The sequence below is a fragment of the Cygnus olor genome, chromosome 16 (genome assembly GCF_009769625.2).
Source record: "Cygnus olor isolate bCygOlo1 chromosome 16, bCygOlo1.pri.v2, whole genome shotgun sequence".
NCBI lineage: Eukaryota > Metazoa > Chordata > Aves > Anseriformes > Anatidae > Cygnus > Cygnus olor.
Window position 1 is genome coordinate 5,844,088 of NC_049184.1, and position 27,124 is coordinate 5,871,211.

At 48.8% G+C, this 27,124-nt stretch overlaps 1 protein-coding gene across 1 annotated transcript in view; it reads left to right on the top strand.

Moving 5' to 3' along the window:
* Positions 1-1,319: 1,319 nt before the first annotated feature.
* The window catches only part of RIMS4 (regulating synaptic membrane exocytosis 4), a 54,571-nt gene continuing 28,766 nt past the window's right edge, over positions 1,320-27,124 (top strand). Inside the window, exon 1 of the mRNA XM_040575825.1 lies at positions 1,320-1,639. Coding sequence (XP_040431759.1) covers positions 1,543-1,639 — 97 coding nt within the window. The 5' untranslated portion in view covers positions 1,320-1,542. The remainder of the gene's footprint in view (positions 1,640-27,124) is intronic.

Sequence of the window (27,124 nt, forward strand, 5' to 3'; positions counted from 1 at the left end):
TCTCCATCTGAGGTCTAGCTGCAGTGAATAAGCCATGACATGGCAGGTTCCCTTCCCCAGAACGGGCACAGGCGATGTCACGATGTCTGTTGCACTTCAGAGCAAGCGGCATTCAGCTGGCACATCTGAGCCAGCACCGGTAATTCCTCATGAGGCCTGCCAGCAGAGGAATCCAAGCAGCCAGCCTTTGGGAATGATCTGAAATTCACTCTGTTGCTGTGGTGCCCCAAATTCCCAGCAGCATCTATCAAATGGTGTGTCGCAGAACCAGTTTAAATGCTAAGCAAGCTCTACCTGGTAACTTGGATATTTCCAAATTGTGTTTATTTTTTTTCTCCTTGATTTATTTATTTACTGGTACCCAAAGAGAAGTATCTGGGGGAAAGAAGACTTTTGCTGATGAATGGCGATGACAGTGCCCTATGGCCTGTGGGATGGGGAGGAAGAAAGGCAAGGAAGTTCAATGCATGGCATTAAATACCACCACGGCCGGGCTGGGTACAGACTTCTCCATGGCCACAGAGGGCCTTCTGAAATAGGTAATGAGTGAAACCTCTTCTCAGAGGTTTTCTTCTGAAGCAACTATTTCTGAAAAGAAATTTTTCAGAAGAAAAAGGTATGAATCTTCCTGTTGCTGCTGGGCCTTTATTCTGCAGGAACCACCAATGTCATTCTCTGTCTCAATGTTCGGAACAGGCAAAGAGCGACGTGTGTCCACCTCCTCTGGGGGACCTGCCAGCCTCCTCAGGTCTTCTCATGGCCGTTCTCTCTCCTGCACAGAGCTCCTGGGAGCAATCTGCCCACCCCATGTTCTAAAACTCTGCAGAGCACAGGGAAATGGCTCCCCGAGCCGTTTAGGGCATAGAGCTGGGGAACGGGGCAGCTCCTGGTGTCGTTCACCTCCTCCATCCCCACATGGTGCCTCGCACAACCTGCCAGCAAACGTCGTTCAGTAAAACCAGAAGCATCTACGGGGCAGCCAGAGGTGGTAGGGCTCTGACTGACGACCACCCTCGGGACCACCTTTGTGAGAAAAATCTCCTCAAAGCCTTAACTTTTGTGTTTATTTTTCTATGGGGGGGGGGGACGGGCACCAGACCACAACGGCGGCATCCCCTTTACTGCGCTAAGGCGAGGCCGGTCCCGGGGCTCCCCTCACGAAGCAGAGGGGCCTGGGTCTGCGGTAGTCGGGCCCGGCCCCGCCACCCCCTTCCCTTCCCCCCCCTGCCCTCCCCTCAGGGCCGCCATTGGCGGCGCCGGTGCCGGGCGTGAGGCGGGGCCGCGGCCCCGGAGCGGGGCGGCACCGACAGCGCCGGGCGGCAGCAGGTGGCTCCGCACCGCTCGGCTCCGCTCCGCACCGCACAGCTCGGCTCCGCACCGCTCCGCACCGCCCCGCACCGCCTCGCCGAGGCCCCTGCCGCAGCCAAGACGCCGCGGGCCGTGCTCCGAGTGAAGAATGGCGCGGCCAAGCTGGCCAAGCCCCCGGCGGCGGCGGCGGCGGCGGGGGAAGCCCCCGGCAGTGCCCCCGGCTCCGGGCTCTTCATGGAGCGGTCTCAGAGCCGCCTCAGCCTCTCCGCCTCCTTCGAGGCCCTGGCCATTTATTTCCCGTGCATGAACAGCTTCGACGAGGAGGACGCGGGTAGGGGGAGAGGGAGCGGTGTGGGGTCGGGGCTGGGTGGGTAGATGGGGGTGCAGTGAGGATGGGGGGAGCCCCTGTGGGAGGACGGGGAGCGGTGGAAGGACCCTAAAGGGGCTGGGGAGGGGGCTGTGGTGGGCGAGGGGATGGTGCCCGCCCGGCCACCGGTGTGCTGGAAGCAGGTAGCGAGTGGCGGCTGCGTTTCGGGGCGTTGAGGGCTGTGGTGGGGGCTGGCAGGAGAGCTGGGGACTGCGGGGGTGCTGGCGCTCACCCTGGCCCAAGCTGAGGGCTGGGGGTGTCAGCGGTCCCCATCTGTGGTCCCCTTTTGTGGTCTACATCATGACAAGGAACGGCTGCCCAGAGGTGGTCCAGCACCCATGGTGTGCCTGGCGTTGGGATGCCCACTGGTACGCATTGGGGAGCGTGTGCCCGCAGAGGTTAGGAGGGAAGGTGTTTCATGGCGATGAAACGTGCTCTCTCTCCCGGTCGGTATCGAAATCGGGGTACGTTCGCCAAAGAGAGGCTTCAGCGTCGGCCGCCCGGTGCTGGCTGCCTCCTGCGCGGAGCGGTGGGGTCGGCGCGCAGGGAGGAGGTGGGTTTGCTGCCGGGCATCGCGCCGCTGTGCCGCGGGGCTGCGTGCAGCCAACTCTCAGGCTGGTGGTTCTGAGGGGTCCTTAGCACAGCACACCGTGCTGCTTCCAGGGCTGGGGAGCGGGGGAATAAATCCATTTAAACGAGAGTGAAGTAGATCACGAAATAAGTACAAAAGCCTTTCAGAGGGGGTGCGGTGATTTTTGCCTGCTTTGTAAAGATGTTTCTGGCCTCAAAGAGTTGGCAGTGTCCAGAAGATGAGACCGAGCTTCGAAAAGAGGGCTGTTGGGTAAGGAAAAGCAGGAAAGAAATTGGATTGAATGGGAGAGGAAGGGCACTGGGTGCTGGAGAAGGTGCTGGGAGTGGAGGGCGGCACAGCAGCTGCGTGGGTAGAGAGGACACAAAGCAGTGGATGCAGTGTATATATGCACTTTATCCATCCCCAGCAGCTCACTCATAAATGAATGATGTTTTTCACAGTACATGCTGTGCCAGAGACCGAACCCATACATGAATCTGAGCAGCAAATAATGAAAGTTGGTAACTAAGGCGTGTTTTAACATGGACTGTCATGGTTGCATCCCTCAAAATGCCGGCATGCTCCTTTGTCTGGTAGCTCATCCCAGGATGTGCAGATGCCAGCAGGAATACATGGGCAAATCAGCACTGCTGCACCTTTAACATTGTTGTTTCTAAAGGAATTGACGTAAGAATAAATTCATCATCTGTGTGATTAACTTATGATTGTCATCAGCATCATGCAAGGATGCCAGGCAGCAGGCAGAAGATTGTATCCTCCAGTGGATATATATTTATTTTAATGTTATCCTCTACATTTTGCTCTTGATTTATTTTCACTTCATACTTGGTTTGAATGCTGGGGAGCATGCATGACGATAACGGGAGCTTTGGGAAGTCTTGGCGCTGTTGCTTCAGAAATGATTGATGGTGAGACGTGCTGGAGTACAAGCACTCGATGCGAAGCCCTGAGCAGCATTTCGTTCCCTGCTGTCCAGCCCCCTTTGCTCTGTGCTGGGTGACGGTTTAAGTGAATACTTCCTGTTCCAGTGCTTAGAAAAATGGTTTTGCCCACAATTGTATTTATCTATTCACGCTTACTGAATGCTCATGCATGAATGCTAATAGGCTGTCTTTATACAGCACAAGTGCTTGTCTCTGAATTAAATAAATCTACAATTAAGACCTCATTCTCCAGCAGCTTATTAGAGGATCTTGCCTGCCTGAGTTAGCCTCATCAGTAAAGCTGTTTGGGGTGATGTGCAGCACACTGGGGATGTTGCAGCGTTGTTTCTGTATTTTGTGCCTCTGAATGGGTATTCAGACACATATGAGCAACCAGTAAGAATGAATGTGTGCTGCTTTGTATTTTTGTGTGTGTTAAAACCAGAAGCCTGTATTTTTTTTTTTCAAGGAAGTAAATGTCATGAAAGGGAAATGATAAAAGAAAGGATGAAATTGTGCCAGACAAGATTCTGTAATTTTCATACCCGTGCATAGAGTGAGATTCTGACCAGTTTGGGTTGCAATGTGATTTCTGTCAAAAAAAAAAAAAAAAAAAAAATCTTGATAGCTCATTCAGGGAGGTGAATGTTGCATTTGGCAAGATGTTCTCCACAGGAGAGGGCAGCAAAAAAATAAATAAATTGATCCCACGAGCATTGGCAAAGTAAACAATCTTATTTCAAACAGGCACATCATCCATTTTGTCTGAAGCTGAGAAGCACATCTTTAGGAGAATACTCATCCTACGGAAAAAGACGAGGAGTTGATAGATGGCCACGCCACCCCTTCTGAAAAGAGGTGTTTGGGAACTAATGAGAACTCAGATCTACAAACAAGGACAATTTTCGAGTTGTTTCATTTGAGTTACTACAGGTGGGTCAGATTAAAGGGATTAGAAGGAGATTTTTCAGGAGAGCCCATGCTGAGAGGTATGGTGACATGGAAACAGCTAGCTAGGTTTGGCCAATGCTGGTAACATCTGTGGGTTCTAGGATGTTCCACTTTTTCTCTTGAAAAATGGATCTGCTTTTGAAAAATGCTTTTACTTGTAACGTTTCCTTTTCTGTATTGGCCCTTTTGTTCATTACTGTCCATCTTTCAGGCAGTAGAAGAGAAGGCTGTTCTCATCTTCTCTTCTGCTTGCCACAAAACCGGTGATGATGTGAGAAAACGGATTTCTCAGCAGTGAAGCGGATGCAGATGCTGCTGCTTATATCACGGTGCACAGAGGCAGGAGGCGAGTATATACAGGACAATGATGGCAGTGAAGGACCTGGAGTGAGAAAGTGGATTTTTTGAATGCTTCCAGAGCTAATCACCCTATAGGGAGGGGGTGATGGAGCCTCAGATGTGTGCCGTGGCACATAGGATCACGTGCCTGTCTCACCAAAGGGATGGATGTGGAGTGGCACTGAAATTTGCTCTCCTGTGTTGTAATACCCTGTTCATTCCTCAGCTGCTTACACAAAGAGGATACTCTGAGCAAACACGGAGCTCTGTTCACCGGTAAGCTGCAGTGGGGCTTTGAAATAACAGAAATTACTGTCTGCACTCAATAGTGTAAGGACTCTAGGTTAATAACTCTTTTGATCTCGGCATGGTAATGTTGCTGTACTTCCTGCTGGCTGAGTGCTGCTATCTTTGCTCCACGAAGGTCCCCATCAATGTCAGCGGAAGTTAAGGATTCTGAAACTGCGGTTATTATCTGCTTAGGTGTTGGTTTAACTTATGCAAATGCCTATCCTGAACTCTGCTCATTTTTCCCATACGGAGTAGTAGACTAAAAAGAGGTTTAAAAAAAAAAATTAAGCGTAAATATCTGAACGGTTACGTGCCTCTCCGTACAAAGCAGGTTTGTTTGCCTTGGTTGCACTTGTCCTGGGGGTTATTCCTCTGCCCTGCTGGGCTTTGAGGGACTGCCTGCCATCCCAGGGCCCTCTCCCCTCTCCTGACTTGCTTTGCCTGCTGTCCATCACCAGCATGTTAAACGTGACTCTGCTTGCACTCTGTGCACGCTTTTCTAGAAATGCAAGCCTTAAACCCGTGCATGTTTTTAACTGTTTGAGCACAAATCTTGGTTGTATGAAGGATCTGCCTCACTCTTTTTCTTGCTCCTGGCTGGAATCAGCAATTCGCTGTGCTGGTGGCAGCATGTCAGAAGGGCCTGAACTGCCAAGTGGCAAGTGCACGTGGGTTAAAAATAGGCTGTCGAGGATTTGCGATGGCTGTGGGAACCTGCCTGGTACACAGCTCGCGAGCTCTGGGTGCAGGTTGCAATCGAAACCCTGAGTAGTGTGGAGTGGGGTGCTGGAAATCCACCACGAGAGGTCTCGGCACAGGCCAGGACCGAGGCTGGGGATGTTCTGCTGAACCCTCTGCTTGCTGGCACTGTGGAGAGCCTGCACGTCCCAGCTGTGGGGCATGGAGTTCGGGGAAATTTGTTGAAGCAGAGCAGAAAGCGAGGATTTGGTAGAGAGCAATAGCGATGACTTGGAGCCGTACATGCAAAACCCCGTGGGCTTTGGGCAGGAGAGGGGAGGTGGTTGTACGGTGGGGGCAGTCGGTGTAAGGGGGGGCCTGGTGGGAATCCAGGAGCAGTCCTTGGCTCTGAGGAGGGGGGAGCTTCCAGACAGGACCCTGCGCACTGCAGAGGACACGGACTGCACCTAAAGACACACAGGTAGGGAGGGGCTAAAGATCACTGAAGGAAGGGTAGCCTGCTCTGCAGTCTGTGGAACCTGCACGTACTGCAGTGTCTCTGTGAGGAGCGCCATTGTCGTCCTGAGTGCTATCAGAGCTGGACCTTGGGGTTCCTTAACACACCGTGCGTGAATCTCAGGATCCAGGAGCACTTCTCATGCCCGGGTGTCTGCTCCAGCTGTGCTGGGACTGAAGGGTGAGAGGCAGGTGTGCACCAGCTCCTTTCTCCTCCATCCTGAGTCCTGCCTGCCTTGGGAAGGAAACCTGTTTGCACTGGTAGCAGCCATCTAAGGTGTGCCCTGACAGAGAGACAGGTTTGGATGTTTGGGAGCCTGTAACCACGGGTCGTGTTGCAGATACAGCTGCCCTGAAGTCCAGGCATCCCTGAGCATCTGTACAGGGATAAACTCATGTGAGTTACAGGGCTCGTACACCCATGAAAGCACGGAGAGCAGAGGCTTTGATGAGGAACCAGCAGAAGCCGTGGTGCAGCTGCGAAGGACGCGTCGGAGTCCAGCAGGTCAGTGCCCCAGCACGGTGCCCGCCCAGTGGTGCTTGGTGGACCACTGCCACGGCCGTGAGACGGCAGGATGAGATCGTGCCTCAGCCAGCTGGAGCCAAGTGTCTGGCAGAGAGAAAATGGTTTCCAAAGTCAAAATGTCTCCTAGATACTGACAGTAAGCCTTCCTCGTGTCAGCTGCTTGTTCAGAAAAGAGTTGAGCTCGAGATAAAATTCAGCCTCGGCTGCTGCTTTCACACGCTATCGAGTACTGGCAGATGCGCTGCGCTACGATCAATTGCTGTGAAGAGCAGCTATGTGAAATATTAATTTGGTGGGTTGATAAACGTTTAATACTGGGCTAGTTGTGGGCTTGTAGGTTAGTTTAGAAAACCGTTTTGTCTGGGTTGTATCTGTTGAAATTCTCTAGTTTTAAACATTTAACTTCTCTATAATTTTAAACATTAAAGAGCCATAAAGTTATTAAATAGAGAGATCCCCTATGTAGGTTTTCAAGTTGCCATGGATATTTCTCAGTGGCAGCACTGTGCTGGATTGGGGTGCACATGATGTTTAAAGAAAATGATGATTCAAGCCTAACTCTTTTTTTTAAAATATATATGTATTGAAATTGTTAAGTCCTTGTGGTCTGCTTTTGCTTCATCCAAAAGAAGTTAAGAGGTTTGCAGGGTACCAAAAAAACAGTTTTGTTAATTATTTGTTAGGTAGGTAACCACATTCACGCAGAGGACAAGGGAAATTATTTGCACAGCTGGGGTGTTAAGTATTTTTCCTGTTAACCTTTTACAAATGAGATGATAGTTCATCCCCGAAACCCTGCAAAACCCTAAAATCTGGGGCTCATCTGGCAATGCGTTACCCAGGGGATGCTGCAGGACAAATCCGAATCAGCCTTGGAATAACCAGGTGTGGAGGGAGTTTGCTTGTGGCCTGGTCCCTGCTATGAACCTCGCCGGCTCTCTTGTGCAGGAGGCAGTGAAAGCCGTGGCTTTTCCCTCTCCTTGGGGTGTACCTTGGCCGCAGGTTGTCCTGTTGGTTGGAAGGAGTGCCTTTCTCCCAGCTGGGCACGTTCTGGCTCTGGGCGAGCAGAAGTTTGTTTTACAAAGGGATTAAAATTGAAAAATCAGAATGATTTTAGAGGAGCTGCTGTCAAATCACTCCTCCATCAAAGGAAGGTGTACGGAGTGAACCAACAGCAGAGGTGCCGTGGCTAACGCCTGCAGAGCCTGCCGGTCTCACACCCTGTCGGGACTTGATCCGGATCGTACATGCAGTGACTGACTTGCACTGCAGACCTCGGGTTGGCGCGGAGCTTGCTGGGTTGTGCTGTTCCTGCACCTGTGCACTAAAGGCACTGCACTGAACTCTTGGTCCTGTGGATCTGCTGCCCGCTGTGTGACCGGTGTGCCCGTGGAGGGCTGCGGATACCCGAGAAGGGTTTTTTTCGTCTTCGAGGCCAGAAGGGAGCGAGAGCCCTGTGAAAGAGCTGATTCTAGGAGCGAGGGACTTGAAACCTTTTCCTCGTTTTCCCCCTACCCACAGAACTCCTGCAGGGTTCCCACAGAGCGCGTTGGGTGCCCAAGGACACGTCTGTGCTTGGACAAGCAGCTCTCTCCCTTCGGCTCAGGCTGCTCAGCCCGCAGGAGCACGGCCCTTGTGCGTGCAGCAGGGACGTGAGGCCGGCTGGCGCTGCTGCCCTCGGGCTCTGCGGCCAGCAAAGCTTTGCCCAGGATCTCGGGCACTGTGCCTCGTGCTCCGCGGACATTTCCTTATTGGCCATCCAGTTGTTGTGGATTTACAGGGGAGAGGGGACATGGGTGAGGTCAAGGGCTCCTGGTGGTGTCACCGAGCCGTCCCCGTAGCGCTTGCAGTCGTGGAAAGCACAGCGCTGCTTCCCTCGAAGGCGCCTGCGCCTGGCCGGACGTACATCACCTTTCGGGTGCTGCGAGGACGTTGGTGCTCGCCAGCCACGTGTGCAGGAGTTGCGGAGGGCTGCTTCTGCGTGACCTCCGCCAGCCACAGGGGAAGCATATCTCTTCCCCTTGTTTTGCTGTCAATTTGCTGCAGATAGAGAAGTGTGTCCCTGGAAAGCTTTCTGTCTAGGAGAAACTGTTTCCTTCCTGCTTCTATTTCATGTGAAATTAATTCTAATGCAACATTTATTAATTCAAAAGCACTCTGTTCTCCAGGCTAAAGAAAATAGTCTTTACTCCGTCAGGTTCCTACATCAGAACAAGTCGGGAAGTGCTGTAAGTGCTTCGCTTCCACGTTTCTGTTTGACAGAATGTATGAACCTGCTTTGTGTGGGGGAGTAAGTATGTTTGATTGGAGTAGCTGTTTTGAGAAATAATTTATCTGTGCGATTATTTTTGAAGGCCTATCTGCTTGTGTTTGAGTGCCTCGGTTAGATTAGAAACATGAGTGTTTTAATTTAGGGAATGGTCTGTAAGTTGCTAACACAGTTAGTGGGGCAGTGGGACCTGCCTTACACGGGCTTCTCGGGCCTCCCATCTTCTCTGCTCCTGCTCGTTCCCACAGCCACCTGTCTCAAAGCACGGCCGGCGTGTTTGAACAAGGATTTCTAGTCCTCTGCAGAGCTGCTCGGTGCGATCTGAATGTCCATGTACCCCAGTAATGCTCCTCTGCGGTTTGGTTTTGGCTTCTGGAAGAGGCTGTGAAAGCTGCACTGTATGGGGATATGTCAGGACAGGGATCGTGCAACACGAGCGAGGCCTCAGCAGGTGCCAGTGCTTTAATCACCTGCCGACGGCACGCACAAATGGGGCACGCTCTGCTTTTGCTACCAAACTATGCTTGTCTTGGATCAGCTTTTAAGCTTTATCTTTAGCTTTTTCTTTTGCAAAGCGGCATGCATAAAAGGACTGGGAAGCCCTGAGCCAGCTGAACTTCACAGAGGAATAAAGCAGAGCTCAGCAGCCCCATTTTTTAACCAAATCTAGCCACAGTTAAATCCCCGTGGCAGTTAATGGGTTTCAGCTTCATGCCGTTAGCGTTGTATCACCTTCTTCCAACACACAAAAAACTCGCACAGTCTTGCAGAAGCCAGTTAAAATGTTCAAGCGCTCAACAATTTGGAGAGTACAGCGTGTACAGAGGTGAATCTCACATTTTTGTTAGAACTGTTTTATGACTAAGAGGAGTTCTTGCGAATGTCTGCGTGTCCTTACTCCGAGAAACGTAGGGGTGGGAGGTGTCCTTGAGAAGTCACTTGTCAGCACCCCAGCTCACTGTCATCTTCCTGCCGAAATTTCTAATTAGAAGGACAGTTTTCCCTAAAAATTCAACCTAAATCCTCATGGAAGTTAAGCGAGTTACTATTGTCTTGCTCCCAGTGACGTGGGAAACAGTCGATCGCTTCTGGCTTTAGAGGAACGCTTCACTCCTCTTCCCCGTGCTGATAACCCTACGTCAGGAGATGGCCGTCATCGCCACAGTCACTCTCTCTCATCCCTCTCCCTCCTTTTTCAGCCTTTTGCGTTTTACACTAGACAAGCCTGATGTAATTCTTTGCCCAGAGCAGCTTTCCAGCACTGCCTTGCCCTCGTTGCTGTGTGCGGGCCCTTGCTCGAGGAGCATCGTGGACAGTGCTCTGGCTGAGCTCTGGCCGGCTGCTAGCAGAGAACAGTCGTCTCCCACGCTTTGGGTACGACGTTCCTATAAACACACAGCATTTGCAGGAGCATCCCTCTTCCTGACTCGCATTTCGGATGTGATCCGTGCCACTTTCCAGATTGTTCTTTGCAGGATTGCTGCCTGGCTGCTCGCTCCCTCTTTGGCCTTTGTGCATTTAATTTCTCTCTGCGTTCGGAAGCTACTACTTGGTGCTTTGCTGAGTCTCCTCTTACTGATTTGTGGGGTGACCTATTTGATCCCATCGGTACCAGCCCAAATTCTGTACCTGTCGTTTACCCAGACCTGTGCTGTGGGGATGTTGGTGGGATTTGGGGGTGGGTGCACGGCTGTAACAGGGTGCTTTGCCCTCCCGGCTCTGGGCACACCGCACCGTTTTTCGGATGGTTTTGGCAGCCTGAGAAGCAGAGATCTGTAACTGAGGATCCACAGGTGAACTGCACCATCCCCGCAAACCTGTTGGGACTGTGAGGTCGCCCAGCAGCAGGTCAGATTTCAGAGGCTGCAGTCTCCCTCCCCACGGCTCGTGTGATTTTGTCCCTCTCTGGATCTCGCCATCCTCTTAGGTGTAAGAGCTCAGCGTTTGCGGGGTCAGACCTGCTTCCAGGGCTGCGGGACTCCCGCCAGCTGCCCACCGATACCGCGTGTATTTACAGCTAGCAGGAAATGTGTCCCGCCATGGGGACGGGAAACATGTTAATTGTGTTGCAGCCAAGATGTCTAAGAAGATTAACGTGTTTTTCTTTTTTTTTGTTGTTGGAAATCCAGCTCCTCATTTAGCACTTCTCAGCATCTTGGAATGATTGTGTGGGTGGCTGGTTTTTTTACTTTTATTTCTACTATTTACCTTTCCTTTCTTGTATTTGATGCATGGCATCGCAGTACTAGTAAAAAGGAAAATTTGATTCAAAAATTAAATGTTGCTGCTTCATATCCATATTTTGTTTTTAATCACATTGTCAGGAAAATAAATGAGAAGGCTTTTCCTCTTTTTCGTGCTTGTCGGGCTTCCAGCTGTTGTAGCTGGTTCATTCCTGGAGAGCCACATCATGGCAAATACGACCCAGTAGCTCTCTGATGTCCAGCACGTGTCGCCGTCCCGCTGGCCGAAGCCCTGGTAGCCCATACGAGGTCTCACTGGTGGCCCAGGGGATCGGGGCAGTTGCCCTGCAGCAGTTCTGCAGGGCCCTTTTACCTTCACAGGGGTTTTTGAATTAATCTGACGGCAAAGGTAGGTAGCGATTCATTCTGACTTTTGAGGTTTGTCAGTTGTCCACTGCTCCCCACCTCAACAAAACAAAAACCCCACAGCCAGGATGAATTACTGTCACAGCCCAGTGTTACGTTTCCCCTTTCGTCAGTGGTGATTTTGGTACCTGATTGTCAGGAAGCACACGGTTTTGTACCTGAACTGGCTGATCCCTGTACATCTGCCTTGTGAATCACAGCCCACAGATTCATCCCCTCTGGATTTGGGATTTTTGTTTCTATGTAATTAGATGGAACAGGCTAGGTAGTATTACTTGATGTAGCTCAAGATAGAAACAAGCTTTCTGCCAAGGATCATGGTTTTGACAACCAGCGTGTGTGCTTGTTTTAAATATTAAATATGGAAAGTTGGGCAGAAATGCCTGCGAGTTCTGGTCTCTACTTTTGATTGAAAATGAATGGGATTTAGGGCCGTATCTGCCTCCAGCCATTGTGAAAATCAGCAGCAGTCCTGCAAGCGTGAGGCTGAAGCTCTGCCGCCTCGAGTTTGAGCCAGCGAGCGGAGGAGCACACTCGTTGGGATGGGAACAAGCTGATGGAAGGGCACTGAAAACGCTGGTCTGGAAACCAGGGCAAGAAATGCCCAAAGCGGGCGTGCAGGCCAGCGCCCGGCCTGGCAGACAGTACACGTTAAATCAGTGATCTGTGGAGCTGGTTTCGTTAAAAGCTTCCTCGTGTGTTTTCGAAAGCGGAGCTGCCAGTTTGGTCAAAATCCAACGCCTGGGCGCTCCGAAGGGGCTGCCGGCTGCAGGGACACCCGTGGCAAAGCTCTGACAGCCCCTTCGTGCAGGCTGCCACGTCCTCGCTGCCTCTCGGAAAACAGTGTCAAAATGTTACGCGGGGACGAGGACATTTCCATGGTAACGTTAGCATCCCATGACACCCGCTCCTGTACCGCGGTGTCGGTGCGTGCTGGCATCGCTGTGCCTTCCTCCTCCGTCTGGGGCCGTCAGGAGCGCTGTGGCACTGATCCTACGGGATCTGTGAGCGGCTGCTGGAGGGATGGGGCTGAGGGTGGAAGAGGTGCCCTCCCTGCCCTTTCGGGTGCCTTCAATGAGGCAGGTATTCCTGCTTTCCACATAGCGATTCCCGCATAATTCAGCTTAGAAGTATCTGCCCTTGCTTTCCGCAGCACTGGAGAAGCAGCACTCTCCCTGCCGTCGGCAGCTCGCTGGGAGATCTGCCTTGCTCCTGGCACCCCAGGCACCTGCTCCTACCTGCAGCTCCTTGTTGGGGGCTCCATGATCACTCGATGGGTGTAACGACCTGGCCACACGTGGGCTCGATCCCTTCAGCTGCCTGCTGCCCTCCAATCCTGCACGCAATCCATCGGCTGCTCCGGGCGCTGCTGGCCGTGGGGCCACCTTTGGACAGCAGCCTCAGGTCTTTGGGTAGAGGCTCCATGGTTTTGGCCTGCCTATAAATACTTCAGTTCCTGCTGCTGCTTCTGCAGTAGCAGTGTCCCGCTAGGGTTCTCAGTATTTCCCGTCTGTTTTTTCCCCTTTCCTTTCTGTATTTACACGTTTCCACCAGGTGATGTTTTCCAAAATTAGCATCGTGGGTTTTTTCCCTGTGCAGACAACGCATGTTTGTTGGCTCCTTTCCCTTGACATCGAGAAAGCTGTTCTCAATGTTTTATTGATAAGCTAGAGACTTGGCAAGAAGCAAGCTGAAGATACTTTCTGTATGGCAGCCCATGGCCATTCCACCACTGATATTTTCCACTTCTGCTCGATTCTCTGAAAGAACAGTGTATTGGTCTTGGTTTTATTATTGTGCGTGCGCTGCTTCTGAAGATCGCATGGGTAAAGAGAGCCATTTAACTGATGGTTTGTCTTCCTGAAATGCATCAGGTATGGATGATCAAACCAGCACCACGTCAGTGCACAGCAAGCCTCATGCGGTGCTGTTGCATAAAGGGGTCGCGTATGATAAAACTCAGGCTTGTGGCTTCACCATCTGGTCTGAAGGACTTCACTTGAAGGGAATGCGAGGATAAATGAAGACATGAGAAAGCACCACTTGAAAATAAGAGAAGAGCTTGACTTTTGATCACGTCTGTTCCTCAGGACCCTCTTCTGGACTGTTTCACAATAGCAATTCTCAGCTCTCCCCTTTGGCACAGGGTTTCCTTTTCTTGAGCAATGCCAGAGACTTGAGCTATCTTTCTATAAACTTGTTTTTCATCCGTTTCCACTGAATTTCTAACTTCTGGCTAGCATCACAAGTAAATCTGTTCTTGTGACCTGTCTGCTCTGTGTCTGGAGAAACACTCTTACTGCTCTGGGACAACAGGTTTTTTTTTTGTTTTTTTTTTTTTAAATCCTAAACTCAGTTTTCCCAAGACCCAGCCCAAGCCAGGTGCCCCTAACATGGCATCGTGTTGGTCCTATTTCACTGTTTTCTATTTTTGACTCTGTGCCGCCTAGTTTACCTACTAGAGAGACCAATGAAATATTGTATGATTGGTTGAGGTAAAGTTTGGCTTGCTGCTGTAGGAATAATACCAGGCAAATTATCCACAGTCCATTTTAGTTGGTGTACTTGACACCGTTTTCACAGTCTGTTCGCTGCAACCATCTGCTGCAGAGAGGCAGCAAGCTTGTAGGACAGACTGACTGGAAAATCAGGAAGTCTTCTTTCGGGCCACAATTCTGCTTAATTTCCTGAAATCTCTAAAACTGTTTATTTCCCTCAGCACCTGCCCCTGGCGTCCAAAGACTGGGCTTCCAGAGATCAGCTGTACAGGATATTAACCGCACAAGAAATGGTCGGGAGGCAGGCGGTGGAGGGAAGTGAATCCTGGAGGGGTGACATCGTGATGGGCTGAAAAAGTTTAATTGATCAAAATGCTCCTGAATAATTTCCCAGGCTTCTGTCTGTTCTGTTACGAAAGTTTTTTTGTACGGGCTGACCGATACAAAAGTGTTCTGCAGGTGTCAGTAATGTCGGTTCGAGCTGTATTTTGCCTCAGTAAATGGTTTGAAAGCTGGATTTTGCCTGCTCTAATGCTAAATATCTATGATAGCAAAGATTCTCAGCCTTTTATTTCAGTTTGTAAGGAAAAAAAGAAAGCTTAACATCTTGATATGAGTGCATCTTGCAAGGTTTGGGCGTTGTAAAAGATTCATTGACCTGTTCTCGTAAGCTCTTACAGTTCTCAGACTTGAGATGAAATTGCAGTCAAAAGCAAACATTTTAAAACTTGCTGATCTAAGTGGTCTAACAGTCGATGTGTTTTTTCCCTTAATTTTCCTGTGCTTATCTCTTCAGAACTGCAGGTGTTCAGTCCACTAAGGCTGCAGCGCACAAAGAGGAAAAGAGCTGAAAAACTAGGACAGACTTGGATTATATTTAACAGTGTTCTATTTCAACTTGACAACCAGCTATCGAACACCTACAAGTTTGCGACTGTGATTCACTCGGAAGCTGACATAACTGATGTCACGTTGTATTAATAGCTACAGAATCGTAACTGCATTTAGCAATGAGTTTCATTAACAGTCTCTACAAACACACTGACAATCGTTTGAAAACCTGAAAATATTAGGTGTATATAAAAATGGATTATGCCATAAAGGAACCTCCCGGTACTGCCAAATTTGTTTACAGCAAGTTCTTGCAGGTGTTATGCGTAATAATTCCTCTTTAGCACTTTCAGTAGGTCTTACTGATGGCAAAAAAATGTCTGAGGACTGATCCACGCTCCTAAATTAATTCCAAGCTGCTGATCTAGTAGGGTTACACACGAGTATGCTTGGCACTTGCGGCCACAGCGTTTTTCTTGGCATGTGGAAGCTGTCCAACAACCTCCTGAACGGGGCAGGCCGTTGTTTTGGGAGGCAGTCGGTAAGCCGTCATGGGTTGTCGTTGAATGCTTGGGTTTCAGCTGGAAGTGTTGTTCTGAAAGCCGTGTGTCAACAGTGCTCTGCGAGCTGAATGAAGCTGTTTGAGTTCAGCTCCCCTTTGAGCTCCGCACGTTTTCCTCGGTGTGGGCTGCTAGCCACCTCCGAGATTTTCCGGGGGAGGTGGGAGTGCTGAGTGCTTCCTCCCATCTTTTTTTGGAGATGCTGAGTTAGTAGCTAGCGATGGTGGCATGTAACTGATCCTCACCAGCCTTCGTTAGCTGTCCCGGGCTGAATGAAGCCGTTACTCTGCAGCCTTTCCACATTCCGTATGCGCTGTCTTAACGTTTGCATCACTGGCAGAAGAGGTCAAGACTCACTCCAGAAGCGAAATGAAAACTGAGAGTCCAGAGGGCATGTGGATGTCGATTTACATGGTCAGACTCTTGCTGAGACCTGCAGTGACATCCAAAAATGTCTCTGGTAGTAAATCTGTGGAGCCATACATACATTTTGGGTAGTCTTTCTAAAACTCTGGGTACCTCTGAAAACCAGTCCACTGTTCCTCACGGCAGTCAGTCATCCACTTCCCTCAGTTTCTTCTGTCTATTATATACATCACATTGCCTCTTCTCTTCCTTCTCACCATGAATAATTCAGTTGAGTTTAAATTTTGAGGCGATGCCTGTCTCATCTGTCTACCACCCGTATTTGACATCTGCCACTTGGATGCATCCTGGCTTTTGCTGACCTCCGACTTGTAGGCTGGCCTCCCCTGCCCCCTTTCAGAGGCTGCGAGTCTCCCGAGACCAGCTGCCTTGGGACGCAATGAAATGGCAAACAACAGCCCTTTGAAAAGCCAGGGAACACGTTTATTTAAAAAAGATGGAAACCGTAGGCAATTTTTCTCATTGTCCCTTGCAGGCTTAGAAACATTGTCTTCAAGCACAACACCAAATGGCCCCTCACCCTTCCTTCCATAGAGTGCTAAGTAGCTGTCCAGATAATTAAGCATATTTTGTGGTCTTCCAGTGACGTCGTTTTGTTTTCAATGTTGCAGTGGCAAATCTTCATTGGACACATAACCCAGCAAGCGATCGAACCACCTCGGGCTCAGCGTGTCTGTGTTGAAGCAGCCTATGACAGCGAAGGAGTGTAATTAGTGAGACGCACAGAACGGGATTGAAAAAAGATGTGAAAATAAGCAGAAGGATTTGAAAAGGATTAGGAGAGTAAATGACAAACCAGTAGTTAAATGGTGCATGATTAATGACTGTAGAAGTAAAAGGTTGACTAAATATTGTGACTCTGTAATGGCTGCCCCAAAGTAATAGAAAATACTTTGTTCAGAAGACTCCAGAAGTGGATTTGTATCGACACGTGCTGACTCTGGGGTTAGACATGGCTTAGGTCTTAGACATTGGCTTAGGTCGAGGTGAGCACCCCGGGGCCCTTTCCAGGTTGATGGAGCTGATGACCTGAAATCTATCTTCCACCTCTAATATTGCAGATCACCACCAAAGCGTCAGGTGCCCACTGAAACGCTGAGGTGGTTTATTCCCGTTGTGAGCCTTGGTACAGGTGGCCGTATCAAAACTGCCTGGAGTCACGGAGTCAACTGGTGGCTTTTTGTGGGACTAAAGGAAGAACGTCTGTACTGGAACCGTGTTTCTGTGTGCTACAAAACTGTTCTGTGTGTGCAAAAAGAGCCTGGAGGAAGTGCAGCTTCCACGGTGGTTAGAGGAGCACCTAGGAGTTACTCGGGCTGACTGGAGGGAACTTGGAGTACCTCGTTCTAACTCTCTGTCCTCATGCTGCCTTTGTCATGTCTGAACATACCTCCTGATCTGGGGTTGGATTTTGTCTCTGTTTTTTTTTTGTCATTATTTCTTAATCCTGATTTTCAAGGAGGCACTGAACTCCTGTGTATATTTAGCAAATACATTGTTGAGAACTGGGTAAAATATGTTCTTTTTTGCTGTAGCACCTGTCTCTCTCACCTCTCTACTGTTTTAGGGTCCTTGCTGATGTTGTCTTTCCCTTCCAATTATTTTCTTTAAGACGCAGAAGAACACATCTGAGAATAGCTGGAGGCCCGAAGCTGTATCGTTATGTTTTAAAAGTCAAGATTTGTGTCGAACCTCTAAAAGCCAACAGAAGTTCAGAGTGCTATCCCATAATACTGAGATGCTGACCAGAGATTCGTAGCTGACCTAATTTTTCCATTAGGAACATTAAAGCAGAACTGCAAGGTAGGGAAACTTTGAAAGCAACTGAGTGGACTGAGTGCCCGGTTTTGGCTATCGTGAAGAAAATTTGCTGATCATATTCTTTAACCTTTGGTTTGTGGTGCATGTGCTTCTTAGAAGGCAGGAAGCTATGTAGGGCATCTGCTCTCTGTTCCTCACTGGGAAGATGCTCAGCATTGGCGGAAACCGTTTCTATGGTTTTCTTCTTTTTTTAAGCAAAATCTCATTACTGTCAAGAGTAACATTTTTCCTCTTGCTGCTTTTTTATGACAACAGTGTTGGCCATAACTCGTGAAATATAATTGTTACAAGTTTCTTAGGTCTTTTTGCATGCAGGCAGCCGGCACAAACCTTCCTGAAGGGGATGAGATTTTAGGGAGATGGCTGTGAGCCCATCTTGTTGACCCTAGCAAGGAATCCCACAAGTCTTCTGGAGGCTGTAGACACCTTCCCCCAAATCAGAGGCCTGGGGTGTGAGGTGTAAATAGGCTGTAATGGCTGTAAATAATTAGCTCTCAACAAAATGTGTGCAGTGACTTTCATCTTGTTGGTGAACTTGGCATTAAAGGTGTATATTAGGAATCTGTTACTCTTCAAAGATAAAACCATCTGTATAAAATGCATCAATATGAAACATGTTCTGTCCCTATGGGACGAGGGACTGTATGAGAAATGGATTTATATTACTCATTTGCTTTATAATTGGGATCCTTGAATATGGTTCTGTGTTTGTTAAACACAAAGGGGTGTGTGTGTGTGAATTTATTGAATTTAATGCAACTGCTGTTTTATTTATAGTGCTTTCAATAGGAAAATCTTTCCATTGTAATATAACAGGCTGTGCAGGATGTGTTTGGTTATGGCAGGTAGGATTTAGAAGAGTTCGGTTCTCTCCTGGATGCGTTGCAGTGGGAGTTACTGGGAATAGCCAGCTGTGAAAGGAGAAGAATAGATCCCAAGGACCATCCTGCCTGTAAGGAATCTCAGAAGACTCTTACGCAGCACTAGTCATATAAATTGAGTTCAGATGGAGAAGAGATCTGTAAATAGGTTACTGTCAGCTACTCATCATCCGCCTCTTGACTTCGGCGGAGCGAAGGTGGGAAACAGCCGTATGAAAGAACTCAGTGATTGCAAAGAGATACTGCTTCTTAGATGAAACTGATGACATCACTTGCCATGTTTCAATGAAGAGATAAGATGCAGTGTTTCCTCTTCCAGATTTTCGCTGGACTGGCAGCCTAAGCATATCAGTAAAGCTGTCCCGAGGAAAATCAGACTCCATGTTCAGCAGCTCCCATCTTTTGCAGTTTAGTCTTTAAGCATTAAATTGCTTTGAGCTCAATAATTTATCTCCCTCCAACTGCCTTATTGTCACTTTGATTTATTAATGCGTTGGCTTGGGCAGCCGTCCTAATGCTGTATCGCAGCAAAGTAAAACCAAGGGTTGTGCTGAGCACAGATTGCAAATGTGAGCACGTTTTGTGTGAACAATAAACCATTTCCCTCTAGCTGGTCCCGGAGGGACGATGTGGTTAGTAGAATGGGCATGCAAAAACTGGAGCTCCTCAGCTCTAACCTCGTTTTGGCACTCACTATCTCCCTCTTCCAACACTCATCCTCTTTTTACCTTCTCTCGTTGTAGAAGAACTTCAGCTCATGCTTTCCTTTTTTCTTTTTCCTTCCCAGGAGTAGATTGTGATTCTTAATTAGATAATGTTTGTAGAGCGGTGAACAAAAACTGCCAAGGGTTACTGTCCTCGCTGGTATTATTAGAGCTGGAGAAAGGCTGCCAGAAGGTATTGATTACTTGGTAAAAATAAGCCCTTCAAACTTCTTTGGTCTTTATTCATTACTGCTTTTTATCTTTGCTTCCTGCAAACATTTCAGAGGGTAGATTTGTTTGCCAAAAGATCAAAACAAAGCGTTGACAAATACTGGTGCCAATTTGTAGCCTCCTGTGTGGGTGACATCAGAGGAGTTTTTGCAGTGCTCTGGAAAGTCTTTCTAGGATTTACATCCACTGGGATCCTGGAACAACTTCACGACCAAAGCGTCCAAGTAGCCAGGTAGGGGTAGGAAGCGGAGTATCAAAAATAAGGAGAGAATTTATTTGGGGTTTGTGAAACCCTGTTGTTTATAGAGGCTTTTATATACTCCACGAAGCTGACATTGGTTTGTTTAGTGAAGTTTGTTGGTTGGTTGAGTACAAACTGAGACTTGCAAGGTACAGGGGGTGCTGCTGAGGGTATTGGGGCTGGCTGGTGGGAAGGGCTTGCTGCCTCCTGTGTTTTCTAGTTCATCTCACAGCGATGGTTTACAGCTTCTCTCGTACCTCAGTGTGAAAAACAAAATGTCACACTCTGAATTCATTAGGCAGCTGTGCAAAGGATTGGGGACCGTTGGAAGGGAAAGTTGTTTTAAAGCTCCACTGCAGTAAAATGCAGTGGAGAAAGTCACATATCTCTAGTAGAAAATATATGAAAAAGTCAAATTTTGCGTAACTTTCAAAGGGCCAAGTCGTGCTTGATAAAATGGAATTTCTGAGGAGAAGGGATACAACAGAAGGACGCTCTGAGAAGGAATATTGACTCGCAGGGTGCCAGGAAGATGCATCATAGTCATTTATGGATCCAGAGAGCTGAAATTTTGATTTGCTTCAAAATCAAATGCCGTATAGCTTACTCTGATTGAAGCAGGTAGTCGGAGCAGAAGTGAGATACAATGCCTTTCTCCAAAGTAGGCCAAGGGCAAGGCACGGACCTCCAACCATCTGCACGCGTATGACCTCGTAACCGCTGCAGCGGGGAGACAGAAACCTGGGTTTGGGGGAGACTGCACAGTGCTGCTGTGCGCGTGTCAGACTCGCAAATGGATTCTTTGGTTATCACAGGTCCCCTTCGTGTTCATTTTCTGCCATTATTCCAAGCGCTGAGCTTCTTCGAATTAGCATTTGGGTAAATGGGGAGGTTTTAAGCAAATACTGATGACTGCATGCAGCGAGAGCCATCCAACAGGGTGAGACCCGACCTGTCACGGAGCAGAGGGCACATCTTGTCAGAGCCATCCATTAGCAGGTCCTGTGCTGGCCTGGCACGCCAGCCTGCTTGCTGACAGCCCCTTCTGGGCGTGCTGGCCAACGTTACTCTGCAGCAGTCTTGACCAAACACCGGCTTCTTTCCTTTTAAGACTCATTGCAATTCATGAACAAAAATGACAAGAACCGTCAGCAGCTGCTATAAACTCATCCCCCAGTGCTAGTTGCTCAGATTTCTAGAATTAACGAAGATGTGAGCAAGCTTTCCAGCTGCCTGCTGTGTAAAGTATGGGTGAAACAGTTTGTTTTTTTTTTTCCATTTAGTTAAATCAAGTGACAGAAGGAATGTGCAGCTGTGTAGGTACAGTACCAGTACAAGGCTGAAGGGAGGGGTGGTGCTGATGCTAAGAAGTGACAAAGAGGTTTCTTTTATTATTGAGATGTGTCATAACCCATCAGTATCTTACAGACAGCGAAAGAGCCATGGGACAAAGGACAGCGAAGACACGACAGTATGTTTTTAACGTTCTTTCAGTGGAGCTGTTTGCATGTAGTTGTCTGTTTGAGGAAGCCACTGAGTGTATGTAATCCTGGTGCTGCTCGGTAAGTCCTCGTGTGGTTGTTGCAGCATCCCAGTGGTCCAGGCACGCTCAGCATGCTGAGGGGTGAGGAGCTGGTGCTCTGCGGGGGAAAAGGGTCCCGGTGGGCTGGGCACAGATGGTGACTGGTAACCAGGGATAGGACTAGGGGGAATGGCCTCAAGTTGCACCAGGGGAGCCTCAGGTTGGAAATGAGGAGACGTTTCTTCTCAGAAAGAGCGGTCAGGCACTGGGACGGGTTGCCCAGGGAAGTGGTGGAGTCACCGTCCCTGGGGGTGTTGAAGGGAAGGCTGGACGTGGTGCTTGGGGACATGGCTTAGTGGGTGATGATGGTGGTATGGGGATGGTTGGGCCAGGTGATCTTGGAGGTCTCTTCCAACCTTAATGATCCTGTGATTCAGGGCACAGGCCCAGCATCTTCCTCTGCTCCTGAATTTTATTCCCCCCTATTAGTTTAGTCCAGTTGCTTTTCAGTCCCTTGTTAATGCCCAGCAGTGCCACAGTGTCCCATGGCGAGGAGATGGCACTTGGCAGCGAGCAGAGTCCGCTGCCCCTCTCTCATCCCGATGCCCTAAATCATTGGGATGAGAGGTTCTGGGCCGTGGGTTGCCACAGGGCTGCGGTGGGGCAGCCTTTAATTTTAGCACGTTATGCTGGTTTAATGACAGTAATAGAAAGTCCATTTATAGGCAAGAACAAATTGCCTTTTTATGCGGGGAGGAGGATAATTCCTCCCCTGTGTTACATTATTAAATTTGTAATCTTCATTTCTAATGCTTTTCAAAAGAGAATATTAACAGAATCTACAATACAGATTTTAAATTTATGAGCTGCATTTTTTTCCCCAAACTCGTCAGATTGTATAATTTATCTTTAAAGGTGAACTTCAGCAAGGTTTTTTTTAACGTAATGAATTAAAATCCCTTACTCGCTACCTGTCTCTGGACAAGCTTAAAGGCTCCAAAGGTACTTAAATTTTAAATAGAAATAATGGAGATCTATTTCCATCTTTGCTGAGTGGTGAGTTCTGAGTTCAGGCTTATTCCCTAGCGATAAAAGACACCAGCAGAAAAAAATGACACATTTTCGTATGCCGTTTGCGAGGGAGAAGGCTGTGGTGATGCTCTTTTTTGTTGCCAGGGAAACCGAGCGCTGAACCGGTGGCAGGAGAGGGAGGAGAGGAGAGGACGATGCTGCTTCGCTCCGAGCTCGCTCCAAAATTCTCACTCGTGGTCAGGGACTGCACGGGCTGGGACCTGGGGTCTCTCTCTGAAGCTCGTTTTCTGATGTGGCTGAGGTTCGGTTTCACGTTAGCTGAAATAAGCAGGAAGGTTGCAGCTCTGTCCTGGCACAGGTCGCATCTGGCACACAAGCAGATGGACGCGGGTCACCAGCGTGGTCCCTGTACGGGGTGCTCCGAAGGCAGCTTTGGGGGAAAAGGTGTTATGCGGCCAGGTACCCACCTTGAGAAATCCCAAGGCCTTTTTACATCAGCCCAGCCTCCGCTTAAGTGTGAGAATACACATGTACAAGTGAAATGCAAGTCTCAAAAGCAAGCGGGTTGTGACACGGATGCTTCGCTAGCAAGGGTAATGCGCGGTGTCCTCTGCTGACCTCCGGGTCCTTGCTGGGCATGGCCAGGAGCTGCCCGGTGAAGAAGTTCCCACCAAAGGCTTTTTCTTTACATTAAAACGTTCCCTCCCACCAAACAGAGATGCACATTGCTGTGTAATGCCTGATCTTCCTGGGTGGGCAGTGTTGTCTGCAGAGCTGACACTGTGGACGTGGTCATCTCTTCTCATTTCTGCTCCCCAGGTCAAGGGAGAGAAACCAGCAAGGCGCTCAAAAAGCTTTCGTTCATCCCTGCTCCTTCTAAATACATTTAGAAAGATTTGGCACAAATCATGAGCTTTTGGTGAACTTGCTGCCATGTATGTGTCATTGGGCAATTCAAACCATACGAGGCTTTTATTTTTTTATACCAAGTGCTCCTGTTGTGCACGCAGGAGACAGATGTAGGAGGCGGTTACGTGCCTGCCACGTCAGTGGGAGAGTGTATTGCTTGGATGGGAGAGTCCTTCTGCACCTCTGTAAGGCCTGGGCTGTGAAAAATTTTGCTTGACTGTTTTTTTTTTATTATTGTTTGGCTGGGAGCCTTCTATGACATTTCAGTGTCCCAGTTTTTAGTCCTGGATGGTGTTTTTCAGTGCTTGACGTGTTCCCTTGTCACCAGTTGAAGACACCCATCAAGGCGGTGTGATTGACAGGGCTGTTTCCTATGTGACGTGACCCGGTGTTTTGACCACTTTGATTTGTAATTAACCATGAATCACGTTGCAGCAGTAGCTTAAAATGCGCTGGCTGGTCCTGTGCTGCATCCAGGCGCAGGAAGCCTGACCCTCTCTTCCAGCAGCCAAATAACCACGTCCACAAAGGGCACGGTGCTCTACTTGCACCCCACCTGAGCAGAACCAGGCGCTCGAGCTGTGTTAGAGTAATCCGTGCTCCTGAAAAGTGACCGAGTGAGAGAACCCGTATGAGCAGAGTGGCTCCGTCTGCAAGAGCAAGTTTGCTGCAGGTATTCCATGAACGCACCTTTGCAGAAGCCTGACACAGGTGGTTGTATCGTCTGGTGAAACTGAACTGAGGAGCCGAATGCCTGGGATTGTTCGGCTCTTCTGGAAGCCAGGCCATCTTCTCCCTCTCTCTGCGTCTACAGTGGATCAAATAACTGCTTCCAAATGGACGCAAGTTATTAAGCAGTGTGTATAATTAAAGTCAGCTCCTTGTGAATTTGATCATTCATTTCCTTAAGGAAAATGTGATGAAGTAATTACAACCCAAGCTAAACACAAATCAAATGCTATTCTAAGTGCGACTCTGCACCATGAGTCTAGTTTATGAATGACTCTGGGGTTCTGTGGCTTCATGCCTGTTAAAGAAACGTGGCTGCATTTTTAATTGTTTATAACAAATGAACAAAAGACTGCATGACTCATTTATTGTGTCAAGACCAATGCTCGCTCTTTGTGCTCACACACGTGGTTTTGACAAAGCTGCTTGCTGTTAAAAGAGCTTTGCTGGGACTGAAGAGAAGGGAAAAATCTCGTGAATAAGATCTCATATAAGAGCTTGTCAGCTTTTTCCCCTGAATTTTGTCTGACCGAAAACTAAACTTTACCTGCCTTAGCTGTGAATTTGAGAGGCAATTATTTCTTCAATGCTGAAGTCAGAGCCCTGTCCTCACCATCTCCTCTCTCTCGATTACTCCTTTAACTGCAGCACAGGCTTTCCAGTTTCAGCTGAATTTGGCGGGGAGCTAGGAGATACGCACACGCTGTGAATGCTCTGAAAAGGTGGCTATGGATGGGGAGAAAGACATGAATTAGTGCCCCAGAAGGGAAGTCCTGAGTGAGAACAAGATGCTGGAGCTGAGCGTTTTAAATCCCGGTATGGAAAGGCGTGTTAGCCTCTCTGAGAAGTTTGGGTTGCTCCAGGGTGCTCATGACCTCAGAGTCCTCATCCACGACAGGAGAGCACAGCTCACGAGCAGGAGACAGATGTAGGAGGCGGTTACGTGCCTGCCACGTCAGTGGGAGAGCGTATCGCTTGGATGGGAGAGTCCTTCTGCACCTCTGTAGGGTCTGGGCTGTGAAAAATTTTGCTTGATTGTTTTTGTTATTTTTTGGTTAGGAGCCTGCCAATGACATTTCAGTGTTTTACCCGTTGCCTTTTTGCAGTAAGGAGCAGGACGGCGGGCTCTTCCTAGAGGTGTGAATAGCGAGCAGGCAGGCTCACAGGGCTCAGGAAGGGCAGGAGGAGCTTCTCGCAAAGCTTCCTGCTTTAGCGAAGCACAGGCAGGGCAGCTCTTTCATCTTCTGCCGTCATTTTCTTATAGTGATGTTTTCTAGCTGCTTTATTTTTGAGAAGTCACCTCATTTTTGTGATCCTCTTCTAAACTGAGAGGTTTTCTGCAGCTCAGGCTCATTCATATTTCAGATCCTGGACTTAAACAATGTCCTCAGAGTTATTAATAGTTTAAGATGGATGGCAGAATTAGGACAGAGTGCTCTGGTTCAACTCCCTTGTAGTTAACCAGAAATCCTGACCTGGCCTTTCTACCTGATGTTGGTCTGCTGGAGGACTTCCAAGGACACGTTTCGGCTCCACCTCAGGTCTTTCCTGTGAAATAACAACAAGAAAGCTCAGGGATGGCCCTGGCAAATGAACTTGCCTCTCACCTTTTGGCTTTTCATGTTTTCCCAATGCCCAAACCTTCATACCTTGCAAAGTTTGGGGTTTTGAAGCAAGAAGGTTGTGCTTTGAAACACTCGTCATTGTTAGTGCTGTGCCTGACATTTCCCCCGGCTTAATGGGGAATAAATATTGCCATGCAGTGGTAAAATAGTTTGTGTTATTTATTGTTACTAATAGCCCGTGGCTGTGCCAAGTGTACCTGCTCTGCTCTGAGCCTGCCAGCTCAACCTTCCTGGGCTGGGGGTGTATTTAGGTAGCAGACCCCCAGCGCCTTCCAGCCGGGGCGGGCAGGTGCCAAGGAGGGGTGGTTAAACTCCGAGTGACCCTCACACCCCCAAAATCCAAGAAGTGGCAAGATTGGCTCCCCTCTTTGCTCTGCAGTGTGTATATATGTCGTTTATTGCATTACAGATACCATAGTAAGGCTTTATTTTCGTTTAAATGAATCGCTCCTCGCTCAGACAGAAAAGAAGAAGATGGGGAAGCGCCCGGGACGTGGCTGAGAGACGCGGCTCTGCCCAGGACGGTCGCTGCAGCGTCAGCAGTCCCGTGCCTGCCTGTCCCTAGAGAGCTGGGCCAGCCAGCAGGGAGGGAGTTGGGCTTCGCTGGGAGGCTGTTGAGGAATTCTTACAGCAGTGAACGTTCTGTGTGCATGCAGACGTTTCGTGTAATCGCTCCTTCCTGCAAAGCGCGGCAGACTGGGGGAAGAGCAGGGGGCAGCGTGTTCCATTTTCTTATGAAAATAAAGATGCAGAACCAGCCATCAGACGAAGCTATTTGGATTCTGCTCCTGCAAACAGGGAAAAAAAAAAAAAAGACACATGGAAAGAATTCTGAGAAGTCTTGCAGCAAAGCAGTTCCCATGAAATACTCTGAGAGAAACGATCAAGTTTTTATAGTGCTGTGGTGCTGAAACTTTTTTTCAGTGGGGAAAAGCTTATGCCCTTTTTTTATCATAGTCAAAAATCTCTTTAGAAGTCATTGGCGGTGCAGTATATGGGCTTACCTCCGGGTTTCTTAGCTTTGACTCTTTTGTAGGTAGGAAAATTTGAGATTTTTTTCCTTCGCTGACGTGATTTGTTGAAAATTGCAGAACACGAGAATTGCAGAACTCATTAGAAATTTTAAAACGAGACTGTTGGCCATTTAATTCTGTTATACAGCTGAATTGTCAAAAAGGTCAAATAATTAAACGTAGCATCATGGAAACTGTGTTTAACCTCAAAAGGAGCAGAAAAAAGATGACATTTTCCTAGTTTAAGGTACGAAAGCGGGTCTCGGGAAGATGGGCAGCAAAGCAGTGATTTACCGGTGCTCCCCCCAGCCTGGCAGTGGAGCCGTGCGGGTATCGGCACGGCGGGGTGACAGCAAACCGCAGCTCGGGCAGCTTGGAGGAGCAAACTCTTGCTGCTCCAGTAGGGGCTGAGGAGCTGGGGATCTGGGCTGGGCGGCAGGGTGGTTGGGAGCTGCAGGCAAGCCTGAAAACAGATGTGTGGTTTTTGGAGCTTCCCCTGCTCACAGTGGGAGGGAGGTGAAGGCAAAGTGCTCCTCTCCCGGGGCTGGCGTGGGCGGAGGGAAGGACGGGCTGCGCAGGGGAGCGTTGGATCTGTGTGCTAATTTTAGCATTTATAGGAAGGAAGAGGAAGAAAGTTAGCTTTGGCCTACCTAAATAAAGCTCTGTTGGGCTTTAAAAATAGGACTGTTGCTGTATGCAGACTTGCAGACCTCCCGTACCCCGCTGAGCTGC